Source organism: Acanthaster planci, linkage group LG11, assembly GCF_054643075.1.
Source record: "Acanthaster planci isolate LZ-2023a linkage group LG11, COTS_SCS, whole genome shotgun sequence".
Classification (NCBI taxonomy): Eukaryota; Metazoa; Echinodermata; class Asteroidea; order Valvatida; family Acanthasteridae; genus Acanthaster; species Acanthaster planci.
Window position 1 is genome coordinate 9,200,373 of NC_141787.1, and position 26,262 is coordinate 9,226,634.

At 41.8% G+C, this 26,262-nt stretch overlaps 2 protein-coding genes across 8 annotated transcripts in view; both read right to left on the reverse strand.

Moving 5' to 3' along the window:
- Positions 1–2,447, reverse strand: part of LOC110983868 (uncharacterized) — a 92,202-nt gene extending 89,755 nt beyond the window's left edge. For 2 of the 6 annotated variants that reach the window (XM_022243492.2, XM_022243496.2), the window contains exon 1: positions 2,272–2,447. The gene's annotated coding sequence lies outside the window, so the exon portion shown is untranslated. Of the gene's footprint in view, positions 1–2,114 lie in introns of all 6 variants that reach the window. The other 4 variants (XM_022243495.2, XM_087143608.1, XM_022243493.2 and 1 more) reach the window with 2 other exon arrangements.
- Positions 2,448–5,485: 3,038 nt separating this feature from the next.
- On the reverse strand, positions 5,486–26,110 carry LOC110983864 (uncharacterized). Of its 2 annotated transcripts, none has more exons than XM_022243482.2 (12): positions 25,796–26,110; positions 15,537–15,619; positions 14,913–15,085; positions 13,827–13,904; positions 12,160–12,410; positions 11,434–11,713; positions 11,259–11,336; positions 10,646–10,836; positions 10,251–10,325; positions 8,806–9,064; positions 7,703–7,780; positions 5,486–7,308 (listed from the first exon to the last, which is right to left on the reverse strand). In XM_022243482.2, the coding sequence occupies exons 2-12, from the start codon at positions 15,596–15,598 to the stop codon at positions 7,154–7,156; spliced, it is 1,680 nt and encodes a 559-aa protein (XP_022099174.2). In that variant the 5' UTR covers positions 15,599–15,619; positions 25,796–26,110; the 3' UTR covers positions 5,486–7,153. The 2 variants fall into 2 exon arrangements, with proteins under 2 accessions (XP_022099174.2, XP_022099173.2); XM_022243481.2 differs by lacking the exon at positions 25,796–26,110 and adding an exon at positions 20,789–21,274.
- Positions 26,111–26,262: the final 152 nt, after the last annotated feature.

A 26,262-nucleotide genomic window follows, 5' to 3' on the forward strand; every position in this document is an offset into this window, starting at 1 on the left:
ACCACAGCCATCAAGGCCTGGCGCCCCCACTGATCTTGAATAGGGCTGAGTCAATTGGAATAATTTACTGTTTGAACATTTGACCTTCAATTCGATCGAATATTCAACTATTTGGTCGTACCAACAGGAAGATTGTTGATGAACAAATCATATATACAAGATTAGTTGCAATAGCACACAATTTCAATCACTACAATAGCTTCTCAACTCCAGGAGTATCTCCAGTCACAATTTAGCAAGATTTAAGAAACGAACAAGACTTCTTGCCCAGCTGAAAATTTCTATTCCTTTAAAATTTTTTAATGAATAATGTACTTTTTGAACCGTAGTAAGATTTCTTTCATTTTTTATTTGAATCCGCTTGATACAAGCCTCCCTAGTGCAATTTTCTCATTTCAAACAAAAGAAAATTCTCCCTTCCTTTTCATGAATTTTTTCATTTGAATATTAAAATTTGGACAATAATATTCAAATATTCAATAATCGATCGAGTATTTGGATATTGGACAAAGCCTGTAATTCAATATATTAACAGCTTCCCGAGATTCTTTACACATTTTAAATTGTTCTTTTGTTTTTACAGCAATGGCAATCCTCATTTTGTCAACCACTGCCCTAATCGGCAAAAACTATACACATACATGTATGTACCAAAACAACATTCCATCAAAGTCCATCCCAGGGAGTGGTAGAGAGACCTTTGACATTTGTCTGCAACATGTGATGCAAAGCAGCTTTCTGGAGCAGTTAACCTGCCTAGATATTTTTTGTAGCACTGACCAACCTGTCTTCCTTAACCTGACAAAGCGGCCATTGTGAATTTCTAATACAGTAATCAGTGTACATACTTTGGTTCGAAGCTCCATGTACAGCCATTTGTGAGTTAAATTTGAATGAAGTCTGGTAAACTGAGTTATCTGATTGCAAATGAACACAACAATTTGAATTCTCCAGACCAAATTCACTCTTGCTATCTGCCTTGAGTGGAAGCACCCCCCCTTATCGGTTGAAAAGATCCATGCTGGTCGGGAACGTTTGTTTTGTTGGTAGTGAGATGTACGCTACGCATGCATCTGATAGTTATTTGTCATGTTTGTGAACCAGCAAAGTGAAATTCCTACAAGGGAGTCTCCGTTGCTAGGGAAATCGCACCCTCTCTTGGTCCCGCTCAGGGCCCATACCCCATAATTTGGAGCAAGCTTTTGAATAGCGACCACCATCTGTGGAATGGACTGGTTCCTTTGTGCCATTCTTATCCATTAATTTTAAAGCAGTGTACAGTTGATGGAAGGCGTGTCGTTTGTATGTAACTAAGCAAATATAAAGCTTGCCCCGAATCACAGGGTTCAAGTAAAAGAGTCATTTAGTATGGAGAATTCAAATTATGTTCCCGTGAATTTAAAGAACATGCATGTAGTATACCAGATTTTATTCAAATTTAACTCGCAAAAAGCTCATTATAGAACGTTAATTTCTCATTCCCCACACAAAGAAGTTTTGACACCTCGTGGGAACAGGCATTGTGAATTTGCGTGTACCTGTAGTTCATACAATGAAATAAAATGGATTGAATTTAGAATAGTAAATTTTAAATATAATGAAGAAGTAAATAATTTACAAGCACAGTTTCTGTCAGCAGTTACTAGATAACTGTGCATGACCATTGCTGTGTTCCTAACTCTATGATGTACTTTTAGGTCTATCATTATGCACTTGCCTTTTTTTGCATTGTATTTGTAATCTAATCATTTAGTGATTAGTTAGGGCTTACACATCACGTACATTATGTGGTTTGGGGCAGCTTTCTTGATCATGTTGATGCATCAGTTTAAGCGGATATGCAAATAGCTGTACAGAAACTAGTTGAAATTTCGAACTTATAGGTTTGTGCACATGGAGGCTTTGTTCTGCTGTGAGCCCAAGCACTGTGTTGTAATAGTACCATAAAGCTAATGTTGCACTCCCGGTACATGTACATGAAGGTCACAGTACTACTAACATTACTTCACTATTCTACCTCCATGGTTCAATGTTCACAATCATCTGCTACACTCGTGCAATGTACATGTACTCACACACTCGTACACAACATAATACTTAGTACATATTCCGACCTTGGTTGGTTCACCGACACTAACCAGCGCGAACCAGCTTGCAAACAGCACGGTGATTCACCGCCGGAACAGAGACGAGCTTGGCCCAATGAGTACAAAAATCGCTATTTGAAGAGTCCTAGCATGGTCCTGGTTACTCGGACTACATCGATCTCACCTGTCCATCATGCTAGAATCATTCTTGCCTGCTTTCGGTAGTTCAAAATATGTAGGCCTAACTACAGCTCCATGGCCTAACGGTCTCGTTGGATTTCCAGCTCGATCAACGCTCACTGAAGAACAGCCCGATACGTGCTCGTGGCGCGTGTTCAATTACGATGTGCCTGCTTTTATCTATTTCTGCTGCATGCACCGTACTACCCGACGTGTACCTCCAGCGCCCTCTTACTCATGAATTTCAAGTCTGACGATAGTCATCTCTTGTTGAGAGTTAAGTTTTCACATGGAGAAAGAAAGATGAGGGGATGAAAAAACGAATCTGGGAATTCAGGTTATGGCGTAATGGCACTTTCCCGGTCTTCCTTCTCTGCGGCCGGGACTTCAACCCAACCGTTTTGCTCATTGAGAGTGAAGTCAAGTTCTCCTATCCCTGCGGAATAGCATGCATCCCATTTTGTCCAATGTACTGTGACTTTCTTCGATTTACAGTCACTTGCAAACGTTTAAGTCCAACGATATAAAAAGCAGTAACTTGAACTTCTCGAAGGAAACCAAACTTTAGCTTATGAGTCTTTGAAACTTACATTTATTATTTATTTATTTATTTTAAAAAGACGAGAAATGGTGCTTACACTAACATTTGTCCCAGTGGAGTGCGAAACTCCTTTGATCTTTCGACAAGAACTCCGGCGAGGAACTTCGCAATTCGCTGTATCTGTCTTACGCCAACTGTATTAGGGTTGCGCCCCGCGTGGGGAGACTCTGGACGGTAATTTGCAGGATATGAACGTGCCCCTTTCTTGAAGACTGAAGTAACAATCACATTTGCTGTCTTCCATGCTGATGGTACTATCCATGATTCACTGAATTTTGAAACTGGTCTTGGAGAACAGGTGCTAGTGGTTCTGCAACAAGACAACCATGGCGGAATACTATCTGGCCCCGGTGCTTTATATGGAGTAATTAGTTCCTTAAGTTGTTTTTCGACACCCTTAACAGAAATCTGCAACGGAGAGATTCCAGGACATACATCTCCATGAATTATGACATCTGTTGTTGCTTGAATTTCGTTTGTGAAGACACCCTGATACGCCAACATTCTCCCTTTGAAACTTTTTTATGAATGACCAGAAGGTTTGGGGATTTGCCTTAAAATCTTCGTAGAGATATGAATTTATATATTGGGTTCTTGCCCAGCGGATGTTGGTTTTTCAAAGCCTTGTGAGATTGTTTGAAGGTTTGCCAATCTTCCTTATTTCCCTTTTTGTTTTCCTGTAGAGACGTCTTTTTCGTCCGTATTTCTCTTAATTAAGCGCATTACTAAACCACGGTAGATTATATCTACTTGATGTGAACTCATGTGGGGTCATCACAAGTGGTATTTTTTCTTGGATGACCGTGCCTTTTCGATCTGGTCAAAAACATGAGCCATGGCATTGTGCACAGCAGTCTTACTGCAACCAGGGCTCTCACTAATTTGACGTTCAGAGTCACAGACGTGTATAATAATATCTGGACTCGCAATGCCCTATAGAGATCATTGAATCCACTCGCGGCCATTACCGAGCCGAATACAAAGCTAGAAGAGGTAGCCAACCCACGCATTTGTATTTGGCTCGGTAAAATGGCCGCTGGTTGGCTTCTTCTTCATATAAAGGCGCTGCAAGTCCTGGATTTTTATATACGCCAGTGTTCAGAGTAGCCCTTTGAACCTGACTTAGACTGGCTTTTTTACCCATGCTGCAGTGTGTGCACATGTATACAAGACCTGTCTTGGCAAAAGCTGTCATTCAAATGGACTAATATCACTGCTTTCATGTTATGGGCAACTGTAGTAAACAAGTAATCGTCGGATGAGACGAAGGAATGCAGGCCCATGGACGGAAACACCCATAAAATCCCAGGTAGTCTCAAACTTCTTCAAATGACTGTAGAAGGCATCTATACGCGGACGGTTGTGTACAAGGTTTCCAATGCCAGGTTACAGTCCGAAATGAAGGGGCTGCAATCCACCGGCGATGTGTGAAAATGCGTCTAAAACTAAACAAAAACAAGCGACTTTATCTCATATACGGCTTTCTTATTTGCAGGTTTAAATTGTCTTTTTTGGTTTTGACCAAAACCAAAGTTGAATGTGCTACACTTGAACCAGGATGTGCTGGGGGTGGATTTTGAATGTAATAGGGCCTGCACGGTCCGTTTTTTGTTTATTCTGAGGATGGTGGAGCATTACTGGCTGGCAGTAAGCGAGAGATAATTCACCAAGTGTTTAATGTCTCACACAGCTATGAAAACACCAAAATAATCAACACTATAACTAAAAACAAAATGAAAATGCAACCTTCTTTGAGCAATGAAGCAAATGCATATGTAATGAGGTAAATTGTGGAAAACAACGGGTGCTATTTCTGTCAAGTTTCGCCAGCCGTACGAACACAATGTAATAGGCAGCGGCCAGAGAGCCCCACAAAAGGAAATCGGTCATGTAAATATTTTTTCCAGAGGGCGCTATTTACGCGCGCTCAAACCTTGCCAAAACTCCGAGGGTTCCACGATTACAACCTGTGAGAGTTTCTGCACGAGCAGTGAACAACCTTTTTTACAAAAGGACCGTTTGGCTGCAAGAGAAACGATAGGATTGTGTGAATACAGCCCAGGATGAACTCCCTGGTTTGGGGGCTTCCATATTTGTGGGCAGACTCAATAGAATTATGGTTGAAAATGGGCCCTTTTTGCGAGGAAAATAGAGAAATGCTGACTGAAAACTGGCTGCTTGCAGGCTAGGGAACCTTAATTTAGTCGTCGGGGTGAAGGTATTGCTTTGTCGAATGTTAAAAAAATGGCTAACTCACCAAAAATGTAAAGGAAGTGGAGAGATGATAAAAATGAAAATCATTTAATTTTTGTTTGAAAAAACCTAATGATGTTGCCTTGCATGTTGAGGCGACCCGTCGCATCACTTGGCGGAAGCGGGACAGTGCCCCCCCCCGCCTTTTCAACTAGGGCCTGCCCCTCCCCCACACACACTTTTTGCAGGTCCTATAAGTGGATGGGGCTTCATGGATCGAACCCTAAATGGCTGACTGCCTCATGGTCTCAACAACTCCCTCCCCCACCTCGAAAATCGTTTTGCCGCGGCCGCCGGTGCTCTGCGTACCTTTGCGTTGAATCAAAACCGAAGGAGTAAATAATCAGAGAATGGACAAAAACAATTACAATCGAATTGTACATTTTATTCAAGAAATTTAAATGATTACATATTCGTAAACATTCGACTTCAGTCATTCATTTCATGTAATTATTAAAATATTCAATTTTCACAATTTCAATATTTGCGTAATTGGAATTTAAAAACATTTCAAAAACATTCATATCTACAATTGGCAAATCATACTGAAACGGAAATGGGTGGGTTCAAGTAACGAATTATCATCTAATAATAATTCAATTCATGTGCTAATTTTGCATACTCGGCGCGTGTAGGCCTATAACTCAAAAGAAAATTAGAGCATCCACCATAATTTTTAAAAAAGGCATACTTGTAACAGAATTCTAAAACAAATTATCACATTTTCTAGCTTTAAGAAAAACTATACAATTCTCCCCAATAAAAACTGGTATTTTGATCGGGCCCAAATGAATGGCAACTCAACTTGCATTAAGAGGTTCTAAAGGAACACTATAGAAGCCTATGTGTCGGGCAAAAATTGTTATGAGCTATTTGAAAAATATACAGCACACGCACGCACAAACAAAAAAATCAGACTGGCTCTTGTACTGTCTTCATTACTTAGTACCAGTCTGTCAAACCAAGGCAGCCTGCTACATCTTTGATCAGCCCTGACCAATACTATTATTATGAAACACTTGGTTAACTATGATGTACAGGAAGTATAGTATTTCTAATCCTACAGAGCGAGGCACCACACCTTGCCAATAACCTACAGTACCCGTTCTAAATAGTCAACTTAAGTCTCAGACACATCAATACTGAAGTAACTTGTGTTTTACGACTTTTCCGCGAGTACGATTATTAAGACTCGTGCACAACTAAAAACGAGATTTGAACTTGAAGTAAGCCAGTTTGGATTTAAACAGTGCATGCCCAAAATGAAGTGTGACTGATGTCATTCGGCGGCCTGTGCGCGTGCGAGGTCTGATGCCCATTGATCTCCATTGCGTCTTTACAGGGGAGATCAATGAATCAACGAGACCCTAAGCAGACTTGAGCGCGTGCTTTGTTCCCGAACGACCTTGCTTTGTTTGAAATACCAAACTAGCTCACTGGCATTGATTTCGATTCCATTTAAAAATTATTGCACCTACACCTTACGCAAAGTATTACATGCACGCAGTGTAATTTGGCAAAAAAGAATAAGAGGTCATTTGTGGCACAACGCCGGTGGACTGGTGGCACGCGCGGGTGTCATGCGTTTCCGTCTAATAAGGTGCTGTGAATATGCCAAATGCACGCGCACGTCAAACTTCAGAATGCGCATGTGTATGCGGTGCCATCGCAGTTTTTACCCTTTTGGGGCTGGCCTAACAGAACGTTGAACTAAACAACTACAACACTATTACTTTCCAGTTAAGATGTATTTTAATTTTGCTCACCAAATCACTTGAGTGCTAACACGGAATTTTTTGAAGTTAAGTTTCAAATAAAACAAAAGAGCCAATAGAAAAAACATTATTTCAAAATTTTCGAATAGTTTCTTTTTCAAGAAATTTACAATAGAACAAAATATATAAACATTTTCAAACAAATATAAAAATCGAACGAACAATAACTTCGTGATACACAAGGAGGAGAGCCCTCTCTCGCTTTCATACACGGATCGGTATCGTTGCTGCCCTATTGTGTTTCCTCCTTGGCAGTCCTATTTGCCTGCTTTAGAGACCTGGGTGTTGAACTGGCCCATGACGTTGCCGGGTGGACTGTAGAAGGCAACCACTATGACCTTTCCCTCCTTGGTGATCGTTTTGCCTATACCCATCTCCCTGCTGTCTCTCCAGACTAGCTGGGTGAAGTGACCTGGAAGTGGTGAGTGACAAAACTGAAGAGTTAGTTGGTTAGCTCAGCCTGTGGCATGGACCAGGACAGTATCAAGGGATCCTTGAATCACTTGGGAGAAAGACACTCGAAATTACGAATGCAGTGACGTGAATTACACCCAGCCAATGAAGAAAAAAAATACAACAGGCACATCCTTACTTTTATTTTTAGAGTGCATGTTTGTTTTCTATAAAGTCCAAGAAGTTTCTTGATACCCGGGGGCTGCTTCGCTCTGTACGTTAAGCGATTTTCTGACAGGGACCGCCATGGTCTATGACTTTCAAAAAAGGAAGAGACTTTTTTAAAAGTCCAAACTCCACTTGCACTGCGAGTTCTTGGTTCAAGTTTCAAAAGATCGATAAGATGGTCTCACCTGCGCCCGACGTGAACCCAGGCTTCTTAAAGTTATACTTTTCGATCTGGCGGTAAAACATATCAGTTGCTTCGTCGCCTGCATAATAAAAACACCTTGGTTAGCTGCGGGGAGTCAAGTTTATCTGCTAATAAAACATGTATATATTTAATGTAGCCGATGCAAGTTAGGAACATCAAAAAGGCCCCTTTTTGGCAATGTCACATCCAGGCTGAATTTACAAAACTTCGACGTTCCCTGTTGAATACATCCACAAAGTTCCAGGCAAATTGGTGAATGTATAATATAGGTACTTAGAAAATTTTACAGCAGTTTTGGGTATCAGAATGCGCACAAAGCCAACAAACTGAAATCTCAAGGGTATGGGGTCCCACCTGCGTCAGAATTCAAGAGTGCCTCATTTCCTTCTAAAGGCCCTGTCACACCTTGACGATTTAGCCAGCATAGGCCTATGTGCCAACGTATGAAAAATTTGGTGAATACGCTGGCGTACGTCGAATAAGTTATAGGCATTAAAGTTTGGTATAACTTAAGAGCACGCTGAAGTACGTTGGTATATACGTCGTGTGTATGGCGAGGTCGTCGACAAATTTTATGCATGCGTAAAAATGTCGACGTATGCCAGCGTATATATGGCTCATACGTCAAGCATACGCGGTTTGTAAGTTGTAGGTAAGCTTTGGGATCGTTGGCACATATCCACACACGCTGCTTGTAATTTACTCGTTACCCAAAACTTATTTCTAATCTATCAGTAACGTGTTTTGAAAATAGGCCCACATATGTGTAACTTAAATTGGACGTGGTACGCATACTGACGTATGTAGGCGTATTTGACGTGTTACGGACGACCACTTAGTGAACGTGTTTCTAACTTACAGCTACCGTATAATTATAAGTTATCAATGAGTTATCGAAATGTTCTGTGTAAGTTACTAATACGTTATTTACATGTGTATGTGTCCACCTCGTAATGAATACGCTATTTACATGCCCAAATTTGAAAAAAAAATCGAAAAAACATCGATAAATCAGCGTATTCACCAGTTTTTTCATACGTCGGCTAAATCGTCAAAGTGTGACAGGGCCTTGGTGACGCCTACCTGAAAATGCGACGCTGGCGCTGGAGTAATGCATGGCGATATTTTCCCCGACATCGGAGTTACCGCTGTTCTTGAACAAGTCGTGCTCGGCTAGGTGGGCAGCCCAGTCCTGGGCGCGCCTCGTCAGTTCCCCGGACTGCCTCAGGCTACGGACGCCATGGCGGGCCCGGTACTTGTTGTGAGCTTCGAGGGCATCTCGCTGGAATGTCCGGAGGTCGGAGGGGGACAAGTCGGCATCTTTGAGCTTGACACCACCAACCTGAGTGGAGAAAGAAACAGAACAGCTTTAGAAAGACTGAATCCAAGACATAACTTTGTGGGGAGCAACGCTGCATCAAAGATACATGTATAGGAGTGCAGCGAAATTCAAATGAAATGAACACAGGCACGAACATGCAAAAGGCGCGAGGGGTATCAATGCAGTTAGGCAGTTCTTCGGCTTTTGGTGCCCTTCCGAAACAAACGTGATTATCCCTGAGTCCCCTTAGAAATTTCCCCCTTTATTACGCCATTGCTGAGCACAATAAATCCGTCTGAAGTAAGTCATATGTACATGGCTCTAACAATGCGACCATATAAAAACAGTATATGTATTGTTTTCATTTTAGAGTCTAACGCCGTCCGCTTCGACTAACCACTGCTGGCAATAAATTGCAAGGTTTTGACAGAAAAATGTCAATATTAGAAGCATAGGAGGATGTATGTTATCGTATCACGAGATGGAAGAGGCTTATCTCGTTAAAAGTGTTGAAGCGAGCGTTGTTTTCCGTTGAATGAAATAAACTTCGAGGTTATATGGCAGTAATCACCGCTCACATTGATTTTCCCAGCAGGACACATACAGAACAGATAAGAAAAACCCCTGAACAAAGATACTGACAATTGAGAAGAGACACCAACGTATAGGAGAGAATAGCTTATTTGGAAGAGCATGGTCTTCCGGATGTCACGGGTTCAAATGCCGTTCCATTTAATTTCTTTATTGAAATTAATGAATGCTTATTATAAATAGAAAAAAGCAGCAGAGAAAGAGAGATAGGCCTACATCCTCTGAGATTCGAACCCCGGACATCCTCAAATTAATCCTTTCCCTACTTCATATCGCAAGCAGTGGCGTTTCTAGGATTTTACTAGTGGGGGGCACAAGGGGGGCACCAGCATCTTATTTGGGCACCAGCTTTCAGTGGTTTTTTGGGGCAAGCTTTTGTTAGCCTTGTTCAGTATCCATTCATCCGTTGACTTGATTTTATCTCGTTTGGGGGGAGGGGACTTGGAGGGGGGCCAGGCCTTTCGTTATGCCCGTGACCCAGCCTAATAATGCCAAAGCTGCTACATAAATCAGGTGCGTATTATAATGTACTGCCGGCAGGCTTCGTCCTTGGCATTTTGCTGTAAAAATCTATACCGACAGCGGTGGAACAGTCGGAATGACTATTATTGCTTACTTTCCTGGTGACGTAGTCCACGGTTTTCGGCGGATCCTCAACGACGTAGTGCGTGCTGCGGACAACTCGAGTCACCTTCATAAAGAATCAAGAGAGTCACATTTTTTCATAAAGGCTTCAGACCTTTTTGTTCTGATTTTGGACTGGGTCGTAACAGTCGACTTATTTCTTTCCGCAGACTCTCCCAATTTGACTGATCTTAATGATGACTGTATATGTGCAATTTGATCTTCGTTCAAACACCCATTAAAAAATTGTTTCTCATTCAGTATCTTTTGATTTACAACACCATTTCAGCACTGAAAGTCCAGGAACCTTAAGTCTCCCCACCGTTTCCACAACTTTGAAATTACATTATTATAGGTGAACAGCATTTTTTTCGTAAAAAGATCTACCTTGGAGGTTTGCGCAGTGCTGGGCGGTGGTCGGTAGCCGTCCGCCCTTGGGAAGACATTCTCTTCGTACCGTCCCACCACGTTACCCGGAGGTAAGTACTGGCCAACAACCAACACCTTACCGTCTTTGGTTATCGCTTTACCAATGCCAAAATCCTTAGATCCCTTCCAAACCATTTGCGTGAAGTGACCTGCAAAAAATTATTTTCACAGGGCACAAGTAAAACGTGTTAATGGGAGTAATTAGTCAGATGAAAACCTCACTTATGGAAGAATGCATTTTTTGTCGAACATTTCAATTTCTGCCATCTTTTTCAAAACGAAGATAAAACAGAATGTTCCCACTATAATCCAAATATAATTTAATTTTTATAAGTAGTGATAACACGCCGATAATAACAGTCCAATGTTGTCTGTTTGTTTGTTGGGATGTTTATTTATTATTTCTTATTTGTTTTTTCAAATGACATTTGTTTTAGGGCATGCAGGTGACACCAATTAGCTCACGATTAATCACGTTTTAACGTGAAGGCCCACTCTTTAGGACGACTGAAACATTTGACAGTATTCTTGCATTGAACAGACGTCCCCCCAAAAGGAACCTTTTACAGACCTGTGCCACTTTCAAAACCTGGCTTCTTGAAATCGTATTTGCTCAGTTCGCTGTACCATTGGTCGCATGCTTCCTTGCCTGTTAAGAACAAATAATTCCATCACACAAACCATTAAATAAATCGAACTTTAATCCTAGTAAAGTGGTGGAGTAATTTTTACGAATTGATACGTACCAGAGTATTCGGTGGTGGCGGAAGAATAATGCATCGCCACATTTTCGCCGATATCGTTCCGTTTGCTGTGCTCAAAGCGGTCCTTCTTGGCGAGGTGCTCTGCCCAATCCTGGGCGCTCTTACAGAGATCGTCAGAGAGCCTCAGCGAATTAACGCCGTGCTTAGACCGGTATTCATTATGGACATCGAGGGCGTCCCTCTGGAATTTTTTCAGCTCGGTACTAGAGATCTTTGTGCTGATTTTGCTGCTGTCCCGATCTTTCTTTTTGGGAAATCCAAACTACGATGAAAACATTTGAAGATAAATTGTTTGAAAATAAAGTAAATTCATAAATCCACAAGGTTTAAACAAAATCATCGGCAAGTGCATTGAATCATGCAATAGACACCGCACGGCTTCCTTGCATCGACAGCCAGGCCATCTTTGATCTTCCGTTTCCTTGACATAAAACAATTAAAACTATTTCTTTCTCCCACATGAGATACCAATCCATCGCAGGTTGCTGCCTAGCTAACAATTAAACGCCGGTATTCCTTCTCATTCCTTATCGTAGAGAGACGAATAGGGTTGAAGTGACTCGCGCAAGGATACAATCTAAAATTATGGTCATGTGAGATTTGACACTCCGGTACGGTCATGCGTCCAAAATCTAAATTACTACGTCATATTCTCCGGTTCAGACGCGCACCCATTGAAACTCTCATCCACCACTCACAACTACTCACTTTGCTCTTTTTCTTCTCATCCTCGCTGCTGCTACTGCTACTACTGCTGCTGGAGCTGGTGGACCCTTTCCTGCCTCGACCCTTGTCCTTCGTCTTCTTGCTACCGAGCGGGAAGACATTCTCCTTGAACCGGCTCATCACGTTGCCGGCCGGTCGGTAATTGGCCACCACGAACACCTTGCCGTTTCCCGCCACCGCCTTTCCGATCCCCATTTCTTTCGAGTCTTTCCATACTACTTGACTGAAATGACCTAAGGAACAAAATAAGAAACGAGGAGTGTTCGTGGGTGCAATGGTAATAGTGTTGTCACAAGATGACAGATGGAATGAAACATTTCATGCGGCACCGTATTATTCTTACCATTGTACCAAAGCGAAGCATTTATTACAGTATGTTTTTAAACAGTGCATGGATGCGTCAGGAGAAATCCCTGTTTTTCCCGAATAAATCTCTCCATCAGATAACAGGTTCAGAGAGTATACAGCCAGACCAATTGCGCAATGGACTATGGAATGAAATCATGAACCGACGCCGTGAAACGTCTATTTGGCGGGGCAGCTTTGCGAGAGGCGTATCCAGCGAGGAAGGAGGGGGGGTAATTAAGTTGCCATGCTGCCATTTTTAATAAGCCTTTCACGAGTTAAATTTGAATAAAATCTGATACACTGAGTTATCTGATTGCACCAAAACAAACTAGAGACGCTTGCAAGAATACACCATTTGCAATGGATAAGAAAGGCGCAAAGGAACCAGTCTATTTCAGAGATGGTGGTCGCTATGCAAAAGCTTGCCCCGAATCATGACGTATAGCAACAGTGTCTTTAGAATGGAAAATTCAAATTGCTACGTTTACGTGAATTTAGAGAACTCAGATTACCAGATTTGATTGAAATTTAATTCGCAAAAGGCTTCTTGAATGCACCAGGAGTTTAGGAACGGTACTACCACCTTTCGGGGAGGGGTAATGTGGATTCTTTTACGGCATAAACAAGTTGGACAGTCATTTTTAGAACAACTTCTATCCCCCAACATGAGACATTGACATGCCACTGAGCTACAATATGCAATGCCACGTGATCAATAGCCCACCAATCAAATGACGGGGATTTTATTCAGGCCTTAATGTCACATGACAGCTTAATTTTAAGGAATTTTGAATGAGCGACGAGAATACTTCAGATTCTGCAAAGTTGCTTGGAATACAAATTTGGAGATTTGTTTTGAATATTTACAAATTTTCTTCCGATTTTTCAACGACTGAGGATAGCTGCCTATTTCTTGAGATGATCCGGTAGGCTACAGGGTTGCAGTGTATATAGGGCTCCCAATACGACGCTTTTAGCGTCAATATGCGCACTTCCGCGTTTGAAAACGAGGCTGTATGTGTCAGCTTCAATTCTTAATACGATCAGACGATTGAAAGTAAGGAGTCAGAACAAAAATTAAATAAATGTATATTAAATTCAGACTTTTCATGCTGCAAATTTTGTTGAAGCCTCTTTCAGGATGACTTGACAGGTAAAATCAAAAGGAAAACTAACGGTAATTTATCGCAAACTAACGTACTTGCGATGGTCGTGTATCTTGTGCAGTGGGCGTGGTTTAAACTGAATTGGTGTCACACTTACGAACTGGATACTGTATGTACTGTGCCGACTCCGCTTACCTGTTCCCGACCGGAACCCAGGAATGTTGAAGTTGTAGTCCTTGACCTCTGCGTACCATTGGTCAGTCACCTGCTGGCCTGGCCAATCAAAACCAAAGATATCTGATCACTCTCAAAGACTATTGTCAACTGGTAATCTTTTTTTGCATGAAGACATTTAAAATTATTTGGATGGAGTGTAACCGAAGTGTATTACGAAAAACCTGACTCATCGCAACACTTGTTACAGTGGCGCTTTTCTTTCATGAACATATCATATACCCAGCAAGAAATGAGACCGAGGGGTACCCTCCCAACATGTCCAATCCCTATACACATTCCAGACTATTGTTACTTAACACATCCCTCCAAGATGTCTGAAAGGAATTCCCCAGATTCCTGCGAGACAATAACCAACACAAAGCAGGGGGGGGTTCTCTCTGTCTCATACCTTGCTGCATATGACATATCAGTCTTTAATTTAAGGATTGATCTTCTCCATGATGTGTATTATTAGACCTATCAGTTTACACACTGTGAGGTCAGACCTTGTACACCTTCGTTTACATTAATGGTTCTATACAAAGGATTTTTAACAAGAACCTTAGAAACTAGACCTTCATGTTTCAATTAACCTTACTTTAAATTTTGTTTTGCTATTTTTAAAGCAAGCGTAGAAGCCTCTTGATTTTATGCTAATGCAAAGTTCCACATTTGTAAGCCAAACCATGATGCCAGCCCAGGGAGAAAATCTGAATATTTCTTTGATCTGTGCATAAGAACCGCTTCCTAAATTTCTTTTTACTAAGACAATAAACAAACAAGCAGCCCTTGCTCAAAGATATTGAACAGAAATGCTAAACTAAACATGGTCTTATCTGCATGAAATCACAATAACAGAGTCATTTCTTGTCTGGAAAAGTATGAACAATTTTGAATGTTTACAAAAGTGCACTGTCAAAATAGTTTGCAATAAAGATGCCAAGTGGTTGGCGAACATCCAATAATATGCAGTTTAATGCATAAGAATAATGCACAAGAAAGCGCCTGGATAGTATTATCCCCATCTTAGTCCGGGAGGGTGCTGTGGAATTACATTAATTGTACCTGAGAACTCTGTTGTTTTAGGGTCAAAACTCATAGCTATGTTCTCTCCGAAGTTCTTGTTGTTGCTGTGCTTGAGCGAATTGAGGCTCGCCAAGTGATTGGCCCATTGTTGCGCGTGCGCAGAGAGGTCATCACTCAACTTCAGCGCTTGGACGCCATGCTTTTCACGAAATCTGTGAGCCAAGGTCATGGAGTAAGAAAGAAATCACTACCAATATCCTTCCTTGGATTTGATGACAAAAACGTGCTCTGCATTAAGAAACAATACTGGAAGCACAGTTGATGTATAGCGAACTTATTTTGGGGGGGATTTTATGGTATGAAAGATTTAGACGATTTTCACATCGGCCTATGCAGTATTATATTAGATAATATCAATTCACCAACTTCGCATTTCAATGAAATATTATGACTAGCCTTTCGCTTTACAGTTTGATGAAATAATCAGGAAATGTAAAAAGGGTCAAAATAGTTCTTACAAGAACGTGCTTTTGATTAACTTTTTTATGAGGCATACCGAACTGAAATCCCCGTGCAAAATAAACAGCAATCAAGAGCAGGAAAATTGCTGTATTCTTGAAGGTAAATTTGACAACACTGCATAACATGTATACGGTTTCCTACTTGTTGTGTGCTGAAAGCGCCTCTTTCTGAAAGGTCTTGAGATCGTCTTTTTTCTTGAACATGCCAGACTTTGGACGGACCTCCTGTAATGAAAAGTAAAATAATTGCAAAAACAGAGTACCTGCCTACCCAAAGCAGTGTGATTATTCCTGAACGTGTTTCCCTCGTTCTCGTTTCTTAAGTACCTGGTCCTTGCTTTCTCCATCCCTTTTAAATACAATGACGTACCAAAGCTCCCCATCTTAACCTTAAACCCTGGACCCTTGTCCCTGATAATTCAATGTCTATATACAGTGGAACGTCGCTATACCGAACACCACTATACCGAACATTCGGCTGTACCGAACATCGTCCTTGGCTCCCAATATTTTTCTGTATGTTGTGACGGGACAGAGGGCGCTAGTCACTGAGGCGCGGTGCGAAGTTATAGATGGCGCTGGGCCCAGTAACAGGGGCAGATGTAAAGCGCGCATAGCTGTGTGTTAAGCAAGCGCGGCGCATAGGCTCTGCCTTGCACGTAGGGCGATTGGTTAACGGAAGTCACTGCTGGTCACATGTAACGCGCGTGCGCAGGCGTAGTTGCAGCAGCGGCCGGCTCACGGATCTATAAAAGGGGCGCGCAGGTTCGGCGCTATACTATCTTTGGTTTGGTCCAAAGATCGTATAACGCTGCGTTGCGGCGCAAGATGGTGAGCTTCACCAGCTTGTGGTCGATATAAGGGCGGATTTCTATCTCGTGACGTGAGTCGCATGTAGCGTAGCCCTGACAATAAGCCCTGTAGACTTGTTTAAGCCACTGAATAGGCACTGGATGCCCACAAATAATTGTGGTGTTCGCTGCTCAGGGCGAAGTCCAGTCACGTTTAATCACGCAGTCTCCCCGTCAATAGCGCCCTCTACTGGTGTATTAGTTGAGTGTAATTGAAGGAACGTTGATGAATAAACCAGCCACTTTGATTCTTGTATTTAAGTCAGGTGTCCAGACGAAGTTTATTTCAAGTCAGATCTGTCCGGGTTGCGTGACTAAGTTTCGGCCAGTCCTATTAGGCATCATCTCAATGAAATCCAGAGATCATTGAACTTTCTTGGGGGACGGTATACTTCCATCCCAACGGACTCGTCCCTAGCCGCTCAGGGACTCTCCGGTACGTGCTTTCCACGCCGACCGTCGCGCGTTGAGGAAGAGGGCGCTCTCGTCTTCGTCGGAGAAGCGCAACGTCAGAATATTATTTATTACTGAATTCCACTGCGTGTTAGTTTCGCATACAGGATTGTCAACGTATTTATCATCTTTATATTTTCCGCTGATGGCGGTGCTGAAAAATAAATTACTCCCTAAGTGTCACCTTTGCCGGCACATGCCTCAATTTGTCGGTCAAAAACGCCAAGCCAACACTTCAAAAGTAATTCGCATTGACCGATATTGTCGAGGCGGAGGTGTGCTTCAGTCAATATCACAAGATACGAAATCAATATGTACCCGTGTAAAGTCCATCCTTGATAGCTTTATATCCAGCTTTTCGTACAATTTTTGCTCCTATTCAGACATCCCATCAGGCGGGCAACATTCAAAACAGTATCACTGCAAAAGATTTCTTTTTAATTCAGACTTTACCTGCACACCTTTTTAATCTACTGATATGATATTGCAGGCCAGCCTGACACCTTGGATTAGGATTAGGCCTATGCTTTAAAACCTGACGGTTAGGAATTACTGAAATTCTTTTCTCCATACAGCGAACAGTTTACAGAATTCTTTCCACTGCAGTTCCAATTCCTCATAACCATAAAGACCTCTATACTGATGTCGCCTCACTTGTGCTTAGGGGAGTGCTTTCCTGCGGTGCTTTAGTAGACGGTGGGCCCCTACTTGCTCCCAAGAAAGTGTAAAAACTGATGCCATCAGCAGTACAAGGTCTATCCATGAAGATGTTATCAGAAAATGGGTTTTCTACCTAAACCTCGCGTATCGGCGCGCCGCGATAGGAAAGTTAGTGGAAACATAATCGCTTCAAGTACGAGTAAAACAACCTAAAATGAGCTCATGAACACAGAAAATACACAGAGGGACAAGACACTAAATTGTGTGAATTAACTTGAAAAAATCTTGCAACAGCGATGTTTACGGAGCTCTGGAAGTGAGCGCCATACGACTTGTTGAGATCCTGACGTACTTTTTCTGGGGATGAGAACATAATAAAGGCAACATGTCGACATCCCGAGATAAGTTATCACGGGATGACGACATCGTGAAAGTTGGATGATCACATCCTCAGATAAGTTATCACGGGATGACGACTTCGTGAAAGTTGGATGATCACATCCTCAGATAAGTTATCATGGGATGACGACATCGTGAAAGTTGGATGATCACATCATCAGATAATTTATCATGGGATGACGACTTCGTGAAAGTTGGATGATCACATCCTCAGATAAGTTATCACGGGATGACGACTTCGTGAAAGTTGGATGAAGACTTCATGAGATATCATTATCACAGGATGTCGTCATCCAGAGACATCCAGAAAGTGTGATGTCTACTTCACTACTAGTAACAAGCGGTGAGACATCAAGACGTTTTGTCAATGTAATTAAAATCATGTATGGCAGCAGGAACAATGCTTTAGAAAACAAAAACACTTCAGGTCACCTGTGTGTTTTTAAGCTGGTTTGTCAATGCAACCCTTGACAAATAATGTCATCATTCCACTTTTTCGATGTCGTTCTCCATGATAACTTCCTATCTCAGGATGTCGTCATCCAACTTTTAGAATTTCTTCATTCCGTGATAATTTATCTCGGGATGTCATCATCCCGTGAGAAATTATCTCAGGATGTCGACATCTTACCTATACGATGTCGTCATCTCAAGAAACAGTATGTCAGGATCTCAACAAGTCAGGTGGCACTTCCAGAGCTCCGTAGATGTTTTTGTCGATGCGTGAGGTCACGTACATGTACGATCCCCGGGGATGAATAGACTGGTTTCCACACTCCACCACGCGTTCTTTTGGATGGGTGCGGCGAGGCGGGAACCAGCGCTTTGGGCACGTGTTTTTACCACAGCGACGGCAAAACACGAAGAGAACTCGTGAAATTAACTGAAGTTGCTTTTCATATGTTGCAAGTGTAACTGGGAAAACATGTAGGCCCTACACACAAACATTATAATGAGAAACAGGTTGTTCTGAGGTGTTTGTGAAGACAGAAAAGAAACATGATTTATTTATTTTGCCGTTCTTATATTTATTAAATTGGTTTTCTCTAAGTTGCTAATAAAAATGTTAGGATCTCACCGAAAAATTAGGGTGGGTCGCGAAATCGGAAGCATTCTTTTGGCCCTTGCAATTTGGATTCTATCCGACCGTTAGTTGGTTACTAGAACGTTGATGTTATTATTTGTTGCATTTAGACCTATGCTTCTATTACTACAGAACAGAATGAGCGATAATCGGTGGGGCGAAGTGGAAATGGGGCGAAGTGGAAATGGGGCGAAGTGGCAATGGGAAGAAATGGCAATGGGGCGATGTGGCGATGGGACAAAGTGGTTAGGGGCGAAGTGGAAATGGGGCGAAGTGACCGACACCCCATTTGCAGCTTTCAACTCCAGAGACAAATGCGCCAACCCTCACAAACATTTGAAGTGGAGAGTATCGGACCGCATATCCAAACTTCAACATCGATGGTTTGAGCTCATTCAAAGTTACGATTAAAGCTCATTTACTGCTGACAAAATCAAAGTCACTTGGAATTGCAGGCACAACTTTGCAGCACAATGGCACAGTGTTATGTTTGGTCTCGTCTATTTTATGCCATACGGTCAAAATATACACAAAGCTTACAAGGACACACACACCATCAAGAGGTCATTTCTGACCCCAGCATGCTATTTTCCTTTCTTAAAAATTGACAAAAAACCAGGGTTTTCCTAACACCCCAAAACTGCAGATATTTTTGATACAAGAGTGATATTGACCAAAGATTAAAATAGCTGAAAATTGCTTTAAAAAAAGGCATAAGGAAGCTGAACTGTGAAAATCTCCTATACTTTTGTACACAGCCAGTGAGGGAAAAAAAGCGGAAATCCAAAACAAAAAAAGCTGAAATCAGCTGAAAAAACCCTGAGAAATCTCACCCCTGTTAATAGCTATCGAAACACCCCAAAGTGTGCCTATAGGCTTCAAACTGAGAGTGGGATGAGTTTTGAGAAAACGTGGAGCACACTCTTCAAGAACTGAACGAAGGCGTCAATTTCACATGTACCGAAGACTTCATACATGACCTTTGACTCATGGGAAGTTCAGAGAACTGTTCGACTCGAGTAGAGTCGACCTGATCTCGTTCGGAATATAAAGGGCTACAGTGATATCCAGTCTGAGATTGAATTCTTTAAAAGAGTGTTGATCCGGCAATTGTAAAACAGAAATGAATGATGGACTTTGCAACGCCGTGGTCGGATAGGTTCCACAGCTAGGCTTTTCAACCGGCTGTGTATTCTGTTAAGTACACAAAATGTATTTAAATTTCAAAGCCATATGTTACAATTCTGGCAGGTCATTGAAGTGCAGTGAAAGGCGGATTCACGAACCAAATTGTCGAGGGGGGGCAAATATTTAAGTTTTTATGTTCACGCGTAACCTTTTACGGACTTTCTGAGGGGTGAAGTTCCACTTTAAGGCTTTCTATACGCTTTTGGAGGGAAAGAAAAAATGAAATGGACGGAAATGTTGCCTTTCTGTCATCCTTTTTTGTAAATTGTTTTTGCACTTCGGGGTGGGAGTGGTCACCGGATCCACCTTGAGCGCAGTACATATACATGTTTCTCTTTTACTTTTGGGAGAATACGTTTTTGAAAATAGATTGCCAGACTGAAGTGATGAACATTTTCAGTTTGATTCCTGGGTGGCTCGATTGCCCCTCCCAGTGACATATTGGATCCGCCCATCTGAACACCAGCAGGCACGCGGAACTTAAATCTCTTAACGTTGTCAAAAAGATAACCTGCCGTTTTTTTTGGCTGTGTACATCATGTGGTTTTCCGATTTTACAAGGTGTGTTGAAATTAAAATCAGCAAGTCCAAGCTGCAAATCTAGAATTCACCGGATGTACACTAACCGCATCATAATATGCTGTACAACACTGTCAATGCCAACATGATATACAATGTAGTTACATACTTTATGTAGAGACTTGAAAATAATATGACTAACACTTGTCACTTACAGAAACTGAACCAAATACTACTTACCTTTTACGAGCAGAAAATGAGATGGGAGTTGCCAGAAATTCCTGCAAGCGCGGGGCAGTGTGCTATTCCAACGAGAGCTCTTCAACAAGTGGCATATGTTCCCCCCTTTTTTTCGTCAGAAAGACCACTTCAGATACGACCCAGCCGGCTGGGCAACGGTATTTACACAACAAACGCAAACAAGTCGCTTATAGGTCATTACAATATACATGTACGTGGGTAGAGAATGCACGTAGACTCTTGAGTACACAACTTGTAGGGCTGGGACCCAACCCTTCATAAGACACTGATAACGTTTCTAAAGTCACTTATTATATTGTGAACGAATTATGAATGAATAGGAGCTCACGTCAGTATAAGGTTGCATGCGGGATGAACTGTGATCCCGTTTAACGAGCATTCGCACTGTTTATTGAAATAACACTCGTCATGAAAGCAACAGTCACAGGTAAAAACATGGATCTAGCCGTATACGTGACTGTGTATGATATACCATTGGACACATCTGTTAATTTCCTCTCTCAGAAAACACAATAGCACACGCAAACCATTCCCGGGGCAATGTAGTCAATAGATTTGCAAAAAAATGTCAAAACGAGAAAAGACGAGACCAGACGTGTATCCAACATACTTATTGTTGATGTAGTATCTCAGGTTTGGCAATGGCCACCCTCTCACAGAGTCACACAATTTTTCTAATTTCATAACAGATTAATCTGACAATGGACAGAACGTGCCCTGACTGTAAATTGCAACAGTTGAACAGGTTTGGTGAAGCCAGTGGCAGTCATCTGTGGATGGTAAATACGCGTGGCTTCCTTTTTTTGGAGGGGGAACTTGCTGCCATTATTCAGAACCGCTCAGGCAGGGACATGTTGAGAACACCAGAACTTTGGAATGGCACTAGCATCTTTCCCTTTGGAGGGGGAGGGTTCCTTTATGGATAAAAACATAATTATTTCAAAAAACAGGTCATCCTCCCCGACTCAAATCCTGGATACGCCACTGATTGCAACAGCAACATTTTAGTTAAAAGCTGTACCTGTACTATGTGCGAGGTATGAGGGGTGAAGGGACGCCTTAACTCCACCCTCGAAAAACACGAAAAATGAAAAGGGAAATAAACCAGGGAAAAGGCGGAAGAAATTGGGGGAAAAGGTCAAAGGGGCTGAAAATCACATATTGCTTGGAACCCTCCCCCATGACCTAATTCCACTGTTTTCCAGGTCGTTGCTGATGAGTGCTTCCCCCCCCGCCTCGGAAGTCCCCCTACAAAAGTTGATTTGTCCATTGAAACAAACCTGCAGACGACACCGTAACTACAGGGCCCCTACCCGCTTTTAAAACAAGACATCCATGTTCTAGAGCTGCGTTACACGCTCAGTTCACCACTTCATTTTAGGGTCCATGTTTATGGGTGCCTTTCTACACACCCAGCCCAAATCCGTCAACGCACTCCTTTTAGCACGGCAACGCAAACATTTCTGGCTACTCAGTAGCACATGTTCCAATTTGAGAAATGCCTCAACTTTAGGGGGTTGCTGCGCATATGTGAAGAGTGCCTCCTCTATGAAGTCATATCTCATGATGTAATCACGTTAACTACAGTTGACTGAATGGTACGACGATACCTTTTTGTGAAGTATGTGTCATTGTGTCAGAAGGATTTAACGTAATCCGAATCTCGCAATTAAAATTGTGTGCGCTGCAGAGTGCTGTGACTCAACAAAGTATAAATAATCTTATCAATGTTAAAATGATATTAACATAGCTTTTATTAAGGGACTATTTCCCATTTTGACGGGTTGCTGCATAGCATCACCCTGACTTGTTCATTTCTAGCTATGGAATTCCATATCTGCCGTCGTGCGTCGGCTGTCGTGCGTCGTCCGTCGCCCGTCGTGCGTCGTCCGTCGCCCGTCGTGCGTCGCCCGTGGTGCGTCGCCCGTGGTGCGTCGCCTATCAAATGGGTTGCAAAGGACATGCAAAAGCCGTTGTTTAACAAATGACAATGTGATGATTCCATTCACTTCTAAAGATCTTTTCCGAATAAGGCAAGTACAAATCCCACCTGCAAAGCATATACTAGTCACATAATTAATCCCAATAATGCTGACTACCCCTGCCCCTTGACAACAAAATATCGCCTCTCTGAGAATTCAACCAAGTGTTTTTTTTTTGGAAAAACATTTTCAGCAAAAATGTTCCGGCCAACTTATCCACAGTGTGATTCTAATTTGCATACTGTAAAAATGTGCCGACTTGTTTTCATCAAATTCCAGGAAGAAATCTGCCAACCGAGACAGATATTCTATCTTGTCCTCTCAATTTCACCTTGAACGTTACTTGTTAGCCCCATAAATAATGCTGATATGCTGGACAACCTGTTCTCATTGCTCTATCCACCATGGCATACACACCCACAAAAACCAACACGTCATATTTTCTGAAACTTAAACCAAGTGGTAATTGCCCCTTAACAATACATTTAATAAACAGTTTGTTATCCACAGCACGTCTAGTATTTCTGGATTTCAAGGTGAAATTGAGAGGACAAGATAGAATATCTGTATCGGTTGGCAGATTTCTTCCTGGAATTTGATGAAAACAAGTCGGCACATTTTTACAGTATGCAAATTAGAATCACACTGTGGATAAGTTGGCCGGAACATTTTTGCTGAAAATGTTTTTCCCAAAAAAAACACTTGGTTGAATTCTCAGAGAGGCAAAATTTTCTTGTCAAGGGGCAGGGGTAGTCTAGCATTATTGGGATTAATTATGTGACTAGTTTATGCTTTGCAGGTGGGATTTGTACTTGCCTTATTCGGAAAAGATCTTTAGAAGTGAATGGAATCATCACATTGTCATTTGTTAAACAACGGCTTTTGCATGTCCTATGCAACCCATTTGATAGGCGACGCACGACGGGCGACGCACGACGGACGACGCACGACGGGCGACGCACGACGGAAAATGGCATGTTTGGAACTGGTAAATGGCAGAATTGGGACACAACAAAAAGCAAAATGCGACGGACGACGGGCGACGGGCGACGGCAGATATGGAATTCCATATCTAGCGGCAGGGTCATTTGTCTCATTCACACATGAAAACACCCCTTCAGCGTTTTTACACTACAACTCATGGGATATTATTTTTAAAGATTAAGAATTTCTGCATGATCGCACAACAAAAGGTAGGGAAATCTATTTTTGTTTCTGTTTTGTTGTTGTTGATAATGTTATTGCTTTATTTAGCTTCTCATTACTCTGCAGTCACGTGGTTCTTGTGTATGAGCTCATTGGTTTAAAAGTCGCATCCGAACAAAAAGCAGTACTTTTCTAATAGACAGTATTCAAGTGGCGGCCATCTTGAAATGGTTGGGAAAACTATTCATGTTGGGAAACTGAGAGTAAAAATAACAACGACTAAATGAAAGTTTATCACAGAGTTATGCTAATGTTTGTCCAGAATATTTTAAAATTTGTGAGAAATTACATCTAACTGATTTAAAGCCGTACTAAAAATGAAAATGAGGTCTGGAACCCTAAACAGTCTAAAGGCACCATCCCAATGTGACATAGAGACTGACGTTATCATGAAACAATATTTGAACACATGCTGACGGGGACGTGACGTGCCCTGCATCAACGCCCTGTCAGTGGGATTACATCCTCTTCGGAACACACACACGTATATACCATCAGCGAAGGTGGACCACCGTGTCAGCTTTACTTATTAACGTAACATTGTTTCCAATTACGTGTTTACAAATTCCGTGGTCAAATGAATCTAACGATATTTGGGGTCATTTTCTTGAAAAAGGTAACCACAGATTGTTCAACGTATATTGTTTGAATAACCACGTTACGAGGGAATTTTGACTAGACAAGAGTCAAATTAATTGGGCATTCTGATTGACTGATTTTTTTCGTGAAATGACGCTAGGGCAAAGTGATACACACTTTTTTAGAACATGTTTATTGTTTTTCAACTAAGAATGTTATAAACGTAATTGCAGTTGTAATTCAAGTTCAGAATTGTAGTTGGAAATAAAATCATGCAAAATAAATCTGATTTTAGTGTTTTACAGGAAAATAAAAAGTCTGTAGACCTGCATATACTACATATCAGTGAAACTGCGAAACAACAAATCATGTTTACCCAAATCTTTTACAGTAATACAATGTAACCCCCAATTTGTTTTTCTTTACATCAAGAAACTTTTGCGTGTACGTTCTAAACACTCCTGGGTCAGATTGACCCAGAATTGGGTCCCATTCGGCATGACCCTTTTCCAGGTCAAATTGTGACCCAGAGAGGGTCAAGTATTACCCATTCTGGGTCAAATATGTCCCAAAAGAGGGTCATATTTTGACCCGGAATAAGGTCCCGAATGGGACCCAATTCTGGGTCAATCTGACCCGGGAGTTTTTAGAGTGTATGATTGCAGCATAAAATTCGAATGGTTGTACACCAAGAACAAGTTTTTGAGTGCAGATGAAGTAAGCCTTTGGGTCATGTATTCAGATTCTTTTCCTCTTTCTAGTTGACCACGGGAATGGATCGAATTTTAGTGACCCCGGCCACACTACGTGGTTAAAAGCTGTGACCACTGCAGTAAGCAATAATGCAACGCGATGGGTTTAATTCGACCATTGTTACATGTTAACCTCAGTCTAGTGAAGAAGTGACAACAACGCTTGATTGTTTCTGTTGACTACGGCACGTGGGGTCATTCTGACCACAGATGTTGTCGGTGCATAGTTGACAACGGTAACATGGTTAAAAATGACAACGACGTGGTTACTTCTCAACCACGCATTTTTAACAGTGTGTTTGCTCTGAAATCAATGGTGCTCAGTCATCCATGACAACATGGGTGTGAGAAAAGTGTAATAGAAGCTGGCAAACCACCTAACATAATGCAGCTGTGGTATATTCACGGTATTCTGATTTACAACAAACATTTAAATACATGTATATGACACATCAGTGTATAATTACCTTTTGGCGACGACGTAGGCCTAACCAGTTTCAACCTCGCACCAGTTACTTATGTGGTCATCTCACCTCGTGTCTTCTCTCACAGGGAAGCTGTCAAGATGTCACTTGTCTTCTGGCAATTGGCGTGTGTGAGACATTGAGCATTGCATTTTTACACAAGTGTTAGCTAGACTTGTGCATTTTGTAAATCGTTGTCGGCAGATGAATGTGCTGCCTTCTCCGCCAAATGGGGGTACAACCGGTCGATACAACCCTAAAGTCGCTCCTGTATATGGCTGATACTCATTGATCTGTGACCGCATTCATTCCATTTGAATGCTGAAGGACGAAAAGCTTTGAAAGACCTTTGATTACCCCTACTGGCAACCCGGAGTGAATGGATTCTAGACAATATATGACTGCAATGCATGGATTTTAGCGTACACTAGAAACGGTTCTCATATAACAGGACGATTTCCACCAGGAAG